The following is a 13,148-nucleotide window of genomic DNA, read 5'->3' on the forward strand; positions in this document are numbered from 1 at the left end:
CCCCACTAACCCCCCAGCCCACCAGCCCCGCTAACCCCGCTAACCCCCGCACTAACCCCCCAGCCCCCTAACCCCACTAACCCCCCAGCCCCGCTAACCCCCCAGCTCCACTAACCCCCCAGCCCACCAGCCCCGCTAACCCCGCTAACCCCCGCACTAACCCCCCAGCCCCCTAACCCCACTAACCCCCCAGCCCCGCTAACCCCCCAGCTCCACTAACCCCCCAGCCCCGGTAACCCCACTAACCCCCCAGCCCTGCTAACCCCCCAGTCCCACTAACCCCGCTAACCCCCCAGCCCCACTAACCCTGCTAACCCCGCTAACCCCCCAGCCCCACTAACCCCACTAACCCCCCAGCCCCACTAACCCCACTAACCCCCCAGCCCCACTAACCCCGCTAACCCCCCAGCCCCCTAACCCCGCTAACCCCCCAGCCCCACTAATCCCCCAGCCCCCTAACCCCGCTAACCCCCCAGCCCCGCTAACCCCCCAGCCCCCTAACCCCGCTAACCCCCGCAGCCCCACTAACCCCCTAACCCCGCTAACCCCGCTAACCCCCCAGCCCCACTAGCCCCACTAACCCCCGCAGCCCCACTAACCCCCTAACCCCGCTAACCCCCGCACTAACCCCCCAGCCCACCAGCCGGGGGGCGTGGTGTGAAACCCCAGCCGGGGGGCGTGGTGTGAAACCGGGGTACGGGGGGTCTCCTCCGACAGAACTGGGGAGGATGTCGCTTCTCACTCCCCTGCTGCCCTGTTCATTTAAACTCTTCGGTTCCCCACCGTTCCAGCCCCCCGCGTCCCCGAACATACGGTTCCGCTGCAGGGGGGGCGGTGCGGGCGGAGGAGTCGTCTCTCTCGTTTCGTTCTGGGTGTTTTTACAGCGAAACGCTCCATTCTTACACTCGCTGCCTTCGCGACCAGAGAGCCCTTCCGTGGGGTGAATCGATGCCCGGCCAGCGACACGGCGGGCTTTGAATAACACTCCGGCGCCGGTATTATCCGGCTACACTGCGACGCGGTCGGCGCGCTGGTTCTCCGGTCGGCCCGACACGCTCGCGCGGAACACAAAAACGGAGACGCATTCTTCCTCCGCACGGCACAGCACCTGCGCGTGACGTGCGGGTAACCTTTCGCAGGGACAAAACCGGCCGTGGGTAAACACACGCACCCCTACCGCGCGGCGCAGAAGCTCTGCGTAGCGCACAGTGTGCCCGCCCCCCTCCCGCCCTGCGTAGCGCACAGTGTGCCCGCCCCCCTCCCGCTCTGCGTAGCGCACAGTGTGCCCGCCCCCTCCCGCCCGCCCCCCTCCCGCTCTGCGTAGTGCACAGTGTGCCCGCCCCCCTCCCACCTCTAGCCGAAGGGCCGCAGAAACACGCGGGAGGGAGTCACCTGTCGTGTGCGGTTCCCCCGGCAACTGCCGCTCGTCAGGCCCCACTCCTCCCAACAGCTGGAAGGAGCCAAGACCGGGAAACGCTACCGTCGCTAACGCTCTCCCTGATCACTTTGACAGCAGCGAGAGTCGCAGGGAGCGGGAAAGAGAGCCACAAAATGGCAGCGCCTTCTTCTGCTTCCCCTAACACCGACTTCAAAGCCGGGGACATGAAGAATTTACACCGCTGAATCTTTAAGGCACTCCGAAGACCCAGTCAAATCGGCGCCGGAGGCGAAATAACGAAATTCGAACCTCGATAAACTTGAGCTCCTCGAGCCTCTCCTGCTGTAGATTTCAGCTCTGCCAGCTCGAGAATTCAGCTGGTCAAGCTGGCCTAGCTGGGTATGAGCTGGTCAACACGCTACCAGCTGTTTCCAAACATAGCATGAGCTGGTCAAACCGTGTGGAGCTGGGAGTTGGTCTGAACTGATCAACCAGCTGAACCATGTCAAGCTGGGAGCTGGTCTGAACTGATCAGCCAGCTAAACCTTGTCAAGCTGGGAGCTGGTCTGAACTGATCAGCCAGCTAAACCTTGTCAAGCTGGGAGCTGGTCTGAACTGATCAGCCAGCTAAACCTTGTCAAGCTGGGAGCTGGTCTGAACTGGTCAACCAGCTACCAGCTGCTTCAAAACCCTAGCCTGAGCTGTTTTTTTCAGCAGGGTCAACCACAACCCCCCCCCCCCCCCCCCCCTGAAAAGCGAAAAGGCTGGCAGGTGGCACGCTAGGAAGGGGGGAATGACACGCCATGAGGGATGGAGAGGACACATCATGAGGGACAGAGAGGACACGTCATGAGGACACGTCATGAGGGACAGAGAGGACACGTCATGAGGACACGTCATGAGGGACAGAGAGGACACGTCATGAGGGATGGAGAGGACGCGTCATGAGGGATGGAGAGGACACGTCATGAGGGACAGAGAGGACACGCCATGAGGGACGGAGAGGACACGCCATGAGGGACGGAGAGGACACGTCATGAGGGACGGAGAGGACACGTCATGAGGGACAGAGAGGACACGCCATGAGGGACAGAGAGGACACGCCATGAGGGACAGAGAGGACACGTCATGAGGACACGTCATGAGGGACGGAGAGGACACGTCATGAGGGACAGAGAGGACATGTCATGAGGGACAGAGAGGACGCGTCATGAGGGACAGAGAGGACACGTCATGAGGGACAGAGAGGACACGTCATGAGGGACAGAGAGGACGCGTCATGAGGGACAGAGAGGACACGTCATGAGGGACAGAGAGGACACGTCATGAGGGACAGAGAGGACACGTCATGAGGGACAGAGAGGACACGCCATGAGGGACGGAGAGGACACGCCATGAGGGACAGAGAGGACACGTCATGAGGTGGACGGTGGACGTCGAAGCTCTCTCACCAGCACGGTCACCACACGGAGCACCACGCCCCTCATGTTGTTCTCCAGCTTCCTGTCCGTCAGCGTTCCGTTCAGCCCGTGCACCGGATCCCAGGTCCCCAGCTGCAAAACAACCAGAGCGAAGCACGGTTACAGAGGCCGTTGGGTCGGAAACCAAACCCCAAACCCCAAAACCAACCCCACCAAGGTCCACGGTAAGCGGGACCTGACCTGAGAGAAATACGTAATAGATTTGGATTTAAATACTTTTCTGTGCTCGGTTGTTCTTGCCTGGTGCAACAGAGGACCAGAACGTGAGGTTTGCACATTTTTGAGTGTATTTCATAGGTTACAACACACCAGACAAGCTCAGTGAAGTGTAGAAAAGTATTTGAATCCAAAACCATTACGCATTTGACTCAGGTCTGAACAGCATCCACTCTTTCAGCAATTTATTGCTGTCACTTGTCACTGAAAACGTACTCAATTCATCTCACATTACCTGTGTGAGATAAGCGCTTCGGAACGTCGGAAACGTGCCCGTCGGAAAACCTCGTGATTGATGTTTTTCGACGCACGCCGCCGCGCTAGGTTAATTCATACTGCGCCGAATTATAATTCAGCGCGCAAGAGCCGCTGCCTCTAATCCTGACCTGACTCTGCGTGTTTATTTCCGCTGTTATCGGAGGCCCTTTTTTGTGTACTTAATTTGCGAAAAGACGTCGTTCCTCCTCAGGGCAGCGCGGCGTAAACTTCCAGCCGAGCAGCTGTGCGCTTGGCTTTCATCTTCAGAGACAACAGGGCCGGCGAAAGAACAAGGCCCCGAAATATTATGTAAACAGAGCATTAAACGCATTTCCAAACCGCCTTTCCAATCAATTTCACGGCTCGCCGTAAATCGCTCTAAATTACGAGCATATGGGATCGGCGGATGATTATTAAAGAACACAATAAACAATTGGCCGGGAAAAAAAATTGAGGAGGCTTGGTGGAAAATAATACAAACGCATGACAGACTGTCCTTTTGTCCTTCGAATAATAGAAGAAAAAAATCCCTCGACTGTAACGATTAATAAAAGATCTGTGGTCTCCCCAAATAACACTGAATGTCATTGATGGCATTATTATGCTGTTCGATTTGCATGAGATGGAGACTGCAATGAAACTACAGCGTATGCGGGAGGCAGTAGTGCCAAGCAAGCTTTAAACGCATCGAGAGTGTTTGAATAGGCAGGTCAAGTGAAGGGGAAGTGTGGTCACGTTCAGACAATGTTTAAACGGGTCCTTCCTTCAAGCGTACATAAACACAGGGGGCACATTTGATCGGAAAACGTTCTGCTACGGTTCCAAGGCTGAATGATGCGTTTCCTCCCAACAGTGTGTTGCAACAGGCTTTGAGGTGTGTCTTCTCCCGTTTGGTGGTTGTGTCGAGGGCGTCGCCCAAATCAATAATGACATATCAAAATCAGTCGCATTAACCCCAAAATACATTTTAAAAACTAATGTTTGAGACTGTAAGCGTTCTAACGAAACCAAAGTTATCTCTCTACGAACACAGCTGATGTGGTTGTTTGTGACTGGTGAACACTAGCCGCCAAACAATGCACAACTCCGGTGTTTTTGTTTTTTATTGGCTGTTGTATTGTTGTACTTGGGGTATTCTAGCTGCCAACTGTGGTATGCTAGTTTGGAAGTTCTTCAAGGGTTCTGATTATATCTCTATGTTTACACTAGGACTTGGAACTGTAGTGTCCTCTCAGGTCCTCTTCGCACTTGTACTTGTGTTTGATCTGCACTTCCTTGTATGTCGCTCTGGATAAGAGCGTCTGCTAAATGCCATGTAATGTAATATAATGGTGTTACTTTCACTTTGACATCTTGTGTTTAAAGGATCACATTTTTACTCTGAATTTGGCATTACATGTAGATTATGAAAGCCAAGATATTGTTCTACAAAATGAAGATTAAAGCCTAAAACAGTCAAAAATGAAGATGGTTATTTATGCAGCTGTATTAGTTCTGTTAATACATAATACTTTCACATCAATTGATAATAGGGGTGAAGATCAGGCGTTAACTTTGCTTACATACAAATTGTCTTTTTACATACTGCTACATCAGGGATGTGGTCTGGGCTCCAGGCAAAACAAAACAAAACCTTTCACCTTTGGGTGACAGCGCACGGCGAAAATAGATTTCTTTTTACAAAAGGACTAATGTGATGTATCAAACAGAGACAAGATGCTCAGCTTTGGACCTCAAAAAATGTGATTTAGTGTTTATCGCCCACTTAAGAGTGAGAAAAGATTGAGAGGTTAGCGTGTTTGGGGGGGAAAGAGCAAGGAGGAGCGTGGGGCCAGGGTCTGCAAGCCATCGTTAATCACACTGCCGGAGGTGCAGTTTCATTAATCCACCTGTAGGTCGTGCTGTAGAGCCAGGCAGCGAGATGCGCAACCTGCCCAATCTCACAGAACTATAGGGGAGATGCCTTCCCCCACACACCCCCCTCCCCTCCACATTGGAGAATCTCGCACTGGTGAAAACAGTTTTTCTCCGGGTTTGGACGTGTTCCAGAGGAGACGTTCCACCTTTGTGAATGTGCTCTTCCCGGCGTTAAAGTCATGAATTATTTTTCACCGGTGTTTTGAAAATGAATTTTATTTCAGTCTTTTTATGGCCCTTTTTATGTAAGACTGAATAAGCTCCACGTAGGCTCTCGCTTGTTGCGCCCAAAATGTCTCCCCTCCCTGTTGTGCATTCCAGGCCTCAAACAGCATCCACTCTTTTCAGACCCGGGTCAAATATGTAACCGTTTTGGATTCAAACACTATTCTCAGCTCGATTTATCTCGCCTGCTGCAACTGAGCCAACCAAGATGTCCAGAAGGCGGGGTTTGTGCTTTTTGAGAGTATTTCAATAGGTTCCAATACACCAGACACGCTCAATAAAGCATAGAAAAGTATTTAAATCCAAAACAACTATATATGTGACCCAGGTCTGTTCCTTTGCACCCACAAACCGTGAGGTACATATGTACTGAAACTTGTGCGTTGATCGAATATTGTCATTTAAAGGGTAAGATTTTTGTGTTAAAATATTGTGACAAAATCATTGTAAATCCCTTCCTATCATTGAAAAAGGCTGACCCTCTATGCCTGTGTTCATAGTCCTTAGATTTCAGGTTTCAAAACATACAGTTGACGGACCGACACTCTGTACCAAAACATTGTACAGCTCTACAATAATTCAAGCTCATTGGTTGAAAATTGGTTGCCACAGCCAATGGCGTTTCAACGTCAGCGCGTTCACAGAGAAGGGGGTGGGATAAACATTGTTGTGGTTTGAGGGTGTTTGTTGCTGCTATTCCTCTGTTGACTGTTTGGAGTCCAAAATGACCTATTGTACCTGTAAACAGACGCGTTTTGGTTGACATTGGATAGTGATGTCATTTGATCATACGAGACCAGTAAACCCCATTAAGAATTCCACTCTGTTTGAACAGAAAGCCTACAGTATACACATTTATTTAGTTAAATGGCAGCCTCACCCTATTATGTTTTCTCTCCCATCTGCTTTGTAATAATACATGTTTTCTGTAGCGTGAACTCGATGTCTGTCATTGCAACATGTGGTAGAGTCATATTTCAACAAACTTGACATATGGTTCATTAATCCCCTGATAGTATACATAAACACAAAAACATCTACAAACACGCATGCATGCGCACGCACACGCAAGCCCACGCACACGCATTATTGATCAACAAAAATGGTCATTTACACTATACCCGTAAATATACTCGGAAAATCGGTCTGCCAACCTAATTAGTGAAACAAAAGCAAAATAATACAAATACTGACAAGACCTACATGTCAATGTCCTCATTTGGCTCCTTGTTTTCCATTCAGGGCCAGTAAGCCTGCTAACTGTGTAGCAGAAACACAGATTTGTACTGAAGTTAGCTGATAGCAGCTCTTTTCAACAGTAAGTACTCTACACTAACTCCTCTTTTCAACACTGGGTCGGCTTAGTTTGGGGTGGGGGGGGTTTTATTTATTTATAGGCCTATATTGTAATCCGGCTTGCAATGGGAGTGATTATAGAACAGGAGGTAGGTCGTATATATGAGAAATTATGTTTGCTTATTGCTCCACTAGAAACTCAGGGATACCAATCTGAGTTTAATAGACTGGGCAGGTAAAGAACCAGAAGAAGCAAACACAATTATGCCAGTCTGTCCACATTATCACAGGTGTGAAAGCATTAAAGAAAAATGAGTCATACTTTCATAAAAAATTGGGCAAAGGAACACATCTTAACACTACTGGTGATTAATACTTTTGAGAAAGTAAATGAAACAGAACAAAGTAATAGTTAGGCATAAAAGCCGAAAGATACCAGGGTCAGTGAACTGGTCATTTATCATCCAGAGAGTTGATGTAGAAGAAAAATTAGGCCACTGTTGGTTCGATTAGTAATTATTAGCATAGATAAAGCATTACAATTGCACAATAGAGCAGTTCAATTAACAATAAGGATTCTATAATGTACATGTTTCCAATCGGTAAACGATCCAATTCTTAAAATGTATATTTTCATGTAACTTTCAAAGTTATGAACATTGCAGTGTTATGAACATCAACTGCCAATTAATCTGTATCTTGAGGGCTCTACACTAGTTTAGCTGGCAAGTGGAGTGCATCACACAACAAAGACGCCAGCTACAAAGTGATTCTGAAATATTTAAATCAGAGTTGCATATGTACATCCTGACTGGTCATGATCTTGGATCCTGGATCCTGATTGTCTTGCGATTAGCTACAAAGAACAGATGTTCTCATTGATGGAGCAGATGTAGCTATTGACGATGGACTATCTATCCAGGAAAGTGCAATGGGAAGAGATGATAATGGCAGTGTTAAAGAGCACCGATTATATAATTGGCAAGACAATTAGAAGAAAATGGTGTTGCCAACTTCTGTGTGCAAAACAGGCCAGCCATTATACAAGTGACTGTTTTTATGTTGTGGCCATTATAATTATTATCCGTTGGGATCTCCTGCTTGCTTTAAACTGTCGGTATTGCATATTTCCTGCATACCAGAAGCTTGTATGGATTACCTGTTCCAAACACATATAGCTATACCGACACTCTCTTTGTAATTATATAAAGTGTATACTTCATTGACAGTAAATCAATACAAATCTGCTGAGGGCTCACTAATTTGATTAGAGATCAAAAATGTCAAGAAAAAGACACGCAGCCATTAATTTAAAACAAATTCTATATTACAAACATGGACGTGTTAAATGGCAAGCGCATTTCAAATTCCGCACCGACATTAAACAAAGGACAATTTGTCAGCGTTGCTTGTAAACAATCACCCCCCAGAACCACGCCGCCCTGCTACCTGAGGGGGTTGTATAACGCTACACCACCCCCACCCCCCACCCCCTCCTTCCTTCTCCCTGTCGCGTGTCAAACACTGTAAGGTTCTACAGTGTCACGGAGGGTCCATTACCTAAAACTTACCGTGCGCCGTCAACCCGCGTATTATGAGCGGTTGGAAATTGAAGCTATCTGATGGATCTCTCCAAAGTGCATCATTAATTCAAATTGGTTAAAAAAGGCTCCCCGGGCTCAAAGTGCTTCTGCATTGATTTAAAGTCGTCTGGTTTGTTTGGGAAACCACGGCTGGAAAATAGATATTCAGCTAATGTAAAGAACTGGTCCTCCATTGAAATCCTGTAATTAATGCTCTGTATAGAATACTTAAGCAAGAACCCGCAACAGAAAGTGGTTTATAGAAATTTTATCTCAGCTAAGGGGTGTTGTTCGGCCCGACGCACAGATGGAGGATCGCAACCCCTGTTGCGATAAAACGATAAAAGTTCTATATACCATGTGCTGGAGAGAGTTATTGCTTTTATAAAATGGTTACCAAACATAATATAGATATTATAGACACAATCCAATCAAACTAGTTTTTTTTATTAACAGTTTCATTACAAGAATTAATTCCAAGAAAGTAATGTAAAAAGTTGGCATTTATATAGTGCCTTTATCCAAAGCTGTACAATTGAACGTTTTTTATTCACCCGTTCATACACACTCACTCATACACCAATGGCGACTGGCTGCCATTGAAGGCACCAACCAGCTCGTCAGGAGCATTTAGGGGTTAGGTGTCTCACTCAGGGACACTTCAACACGCTCAGGGTGGGAATTGAACCGGCAACCCTCTGACTGCCAGACGACTGTTCTTACCACCTGAGGCAATGCTGCCCCACAGTAGTAGTTCCTACCAGGTAGTGCCAGGGGGTCGCTATGTAACATTAGTAAACTCTAACGTTGTTCTTCCAAACTCGCTAGCTAGTTAGCGTGCAAGCTACCATGAGTGAGCAAACAAGATGCTTTTTGATGCTTATTTGTACGTAAACACTGAAAAATGGTCCAGTAGGTCTACTCTTGATATTTTTTAAGAAGCGCTGCTCTGCTTTCTCTGGTCCACAAAGTTTCCACGTTTCGGTCACCCTAAAGCTCGCACTTCTGCCTGCTTACTGACACAAATCTCTCTGGCAAATGAAGACCCGCATCGGATAGCGTGTGAAGCACGTGGAAGCGGAGGCAGGGTGTAGGCTTTGCGAATTTAGCGAATTCTGTGATTGACGGGCATCGTCCTGCATCTAACGGTTTTTCATTTTGACGTGGTTGCTCCGCCGCGGAGTGATACTTAAAATAGAACTGTAAACAAGCATTAGAACGCATAGCAGTGGTATATATAAAATATATCACCACTATGAACCAATCTGATTGCGTGATTTGTGCTACCCGTTTTATAATGTATCATACTGCCTGGGTGCTTGCTCAGGGAGCATCCGTAGCAAATTCTATACAAACCAACGGAGGTTCTCCACTGAAGGGACACGATTACAGGGGATTCATAAAAGTTCGATTTACAGCGCAGCGGGTTTTGCGAAGCGCTTGTAAAATTTTAAGCGCGCCTAATCGATAGAGCATTATCCGTCTAGCGATCATTACCCACGCGGGAGGTGGAAGGTGAGACGGTGCCCAAATGCATCCGCACGTTCTCCCCCTGCCTGGCGCTCAGGCGGGGGGCGATGGGTGTCGTAAAACCTGATTACAACACATCTGCTCGCATCCGTACGAGGTATCATTATGAAAACGGGAGCGGCGGAAAAAAAACCCCCGATTAGTTTAGACGCCGTCTCCGGCGCGTCCGCCCGAGCGAGGTGGAGTCATGCACGAACGCGCGCCGGTAAACCTCGACGGAAATGTCGCCTGAATGATTCGAGGGAAGAGGCCATTTCTTTAATCAGCTTCGTGAGGGGAATTTCAGTTCCCGCACCGTAGTTACACGCTAACAGGTGAGGGGAACGTCCTTTCTCCACGGCTTGGCAAAACGACATTCCCAGAGCTGCCAGCGGAGGCATGGTGGATGTCGTCAGAGGGACAGGTAAGGGCTCATTTCCCACCAACGAAATGAGGAGCTCGGTCTGGGGTCGCACCGCCGCGAAGTCGCCGAATGGCGCCATTAAGCATCCCATAATGCTCCTCTGGAGCACAGACCATTTCTTTTGTTCCATGCATCACCATCCCCTCTTGACATTTCAGATTTTCATCCAGTGAAAAAAAAAAAAGCTTTCAGCCTGTTTTCATCTGTTCATCTGAGAAAGCGGCCATTTTGTAGTCATAGTGATACTGGTCCTGGTTACGAGGGATGTGCTGGGCGCTCGGTAGCTTGGATATTCATTTCTAGGCCCACAGTAGGTTATAATCCACCTAGCAACTGGAGTGTTTATACAAAGTGTGTTTAGTTTTGCCACCTGCATAAACTGTAAGCCTGTGAGCAATATTGTTAGATGTTTGCTTATTGCTAGACTAGCAACTCAGGGGTAGCAAACTCAGCGTAATAGACTGGCCAGGTAAAGCAGCAGAAGCAGCAAACACAATTATGCCAGTCTGACCACATTATCACTGGTGTGAAAGCATTAAACAAAAATGAGTCATACTTTCCAAAAAAGAAAAAAACTGGAAATCAGAGAGCTAAAGTCTCGCTCCTGGTGCAGCGGTTTGGGCCCCGTACGGCGCTTTGGCGGGGCTGGCCGCACTCGATGTGGGATGAGTCACACCCCCTCTCTCTCCCCCTCTCTCTCTCTCTCTCTCTCTCTCTCTCTCTCTCTCTCTCTGTCGCAGTCTGAGCTGCCTCTGCCCGGGTTCTCTGCCGGCTCGTAAACAACGGCAGCCACCGGTGGCCGTCTCCGCAGAACAAACACGCGACCGCACCGCGGGGGAGAACAGAAAGTGCCGGAGACAGCGCTGGACGCGGCTGGCGCTCCGGACGGGAGCGGTGAGCGCGACGCCGTGTTCGTCCCTCAGTCGTGTGTGCTCCGCCCGCATCCCTCCAGCCTCCGCCCGCTCCGCCCGCATCCCTCCAGCCTCCTCCCCTCCGCCCGCATCCCTCCAGCCTCCTCCTGCTCCGCCCGCATCCCTCCAGCCTCCTCCTGCTCCGCCCGCATCCCTCCAGCCTCCTCCTGCTCCGCCCGCATCCCTCCGGCCTCCTCCCGCTCCGCCCGCATCCCTCCGGCCTCCTCCCACATCCCTCCAGCCTCCGTCCGCATCCCTCCAGCCTCCTCCCACATCCCTCCAGCCTCCGTCCGCATCCCTCCAGCCTCCTCCCGCATCCCTCCAGCCTCCGCCCACATCCCTCCTGCTCCGCCCGCATCCCTCCAGCCTCCTCCTGCTCCGCCTGCATCCCTCCAGCCTCCTCCCGCTCCGCCCGCATCCCTCCGGCCTCCTCCCGCATCCCTCCAGCCTCCTCCCGCATCCCTCCAGCCTCCACCCACATCCCTCCAGCCTCCTCCCGCATCCCTCCAGCCTCCTCCCGCTCCGCCCGCATCCCTCCAGCCTCCTCCCGCATCCCTCCAGCCTCCGCCCGCATCCCTCCAGCCTCCTCCCGCTCCGCCCCAGACTGAAGAGAGGTGCGCAGGCGGGAGAGTCTAATTTAGCCATGCTATTGCGCTCTGTAAAGCACACTGCCGGAGTGAGCTGTGTCAGTACCGCGCATCGCCAAAAGGGGGCGCCGCTCTGCGCTCAGCCGCTAAAGATGAGCTAAATTCAAGCATGTTTTAATCAAAAAGACTTGCATGTGATGAAATTGTCATGGATTTTTAAAAAAAGTCCTGGATCTCCATCATGGTCCTTGATGTTTACTGGCCATAGCAAGACGAGATCAACGTCCAAAGAACAACGCAACGTACAAAAATTCTTACCACCATCTAAAATCCATAGTCATTCTATAACTACAATGTACACCATATCTCTTACTATTACACCCATCTAATACACAGTGCTATGCATACAGAATAAGCCTAATGCACTATTACAAAGAGTAAACCAGCCACTTATATCCCCTAAACTAAGTTAAACTAAATTAAAGTAAAGATGTAACAGGGCAAAATGCTAATTCAATAGAAATATCTCTTCTAAATGGTGGCGCAATGAAAGACACACCTTGGGAAACAACATGTAAATAGAAAGCAGAGGCTAAGGGTGTGGTTCATCCATTAATAAAGTGAATAACATCCTAGTATATGGACACCCATGTACAAAAATGCCAGAAAGGCCTAGCGGCCTGTAATTATGGCCGGAAAGCTTAATGCCTTTTATAAGAGCGGTGATTGTTGAGGCACATTAGGCAGAAGTTTCAGTGACCGAGGCAATTCTCTGCTTACTGATGTTTCGCAGTGTCTCAGGGTCAAAGGTCATATGCAGGAGCAACATCCATCTCGATCCCCTCAACAAAATCATCAGAATGAGCAGCAAGAACCACTGAACAGCATTCACAGCAGACAGACAATAATTAAACCACTTACCCACAGGGCACTACCACTCTAGACCAAGTGGGCCCACCTCCATCTGACTCACATACCCCTGAGATAGCTTGCATGCTAAGCAGTTGTGGACATTTTATTTGTTTGTTACGACTTGTGGACAATTCGAACAGTTTTTAAGCTGCACTAGTATGTTGTTTACACGCATCGTTTTTTACTGTCTGTCCTGTTATGTGATACTTTTACGCAAAAAAAGTTCCTAATGGAAAAATAAAGTTCTCTTCTATTTGTCTTTTCTATCAGCACGAAACTCCCTGAGGGAAACAGGCATAAAAAAGCACCATTGAACAGAAGCACATTCCCCACACGCCGATGTTCATACACCGATTTGGCGCAGCTACAAGGAAAAAAAAATGCAACCCGCAGATCGTTTGACCTCAAATTTTCAACCAAGGGCTGGAGCAGCCATTTTAATCAAAACCGG

At 49.2% G+C, this 13,148-nt stretch overlaps 1 protein-coding gene across 1 annotated transcript in view; it reads right to left on the reverse strand.

Moving 5' to 3' along the window:
- The window catches only part of grid2 (glutamate receptor, ionotropic, delta 2), a 243,616-nt gene that overhangs the window by 123,113 nt on the left and 107,355 nt on the right, over nt 1-13,148 (reverse strand). The window contains exon 8 of the mRNA XM_061260515.1: nt 2,830-2,931. Coding sequence (XP_061116499.1) covers nt 2,830-2,931 — 102 coding nt within the window. The remainder of the gene's footprint in view (nt 1-2,829; nt 2,932-13,148) is intronic.

Source organism: Conger conger, chromosome 11 (genome assembly GCF_963514075.1).
Source record: "Conger conger chromosome 11, fConCon1.1, whole genome shotgun sequence".
Taxonomy (NCBI): domain Eukaryota; kingdom Metazoa; phylum Chordata; class Actinopteri; order Anguilliformes; family Congridae; genus Conger; species Conger conger.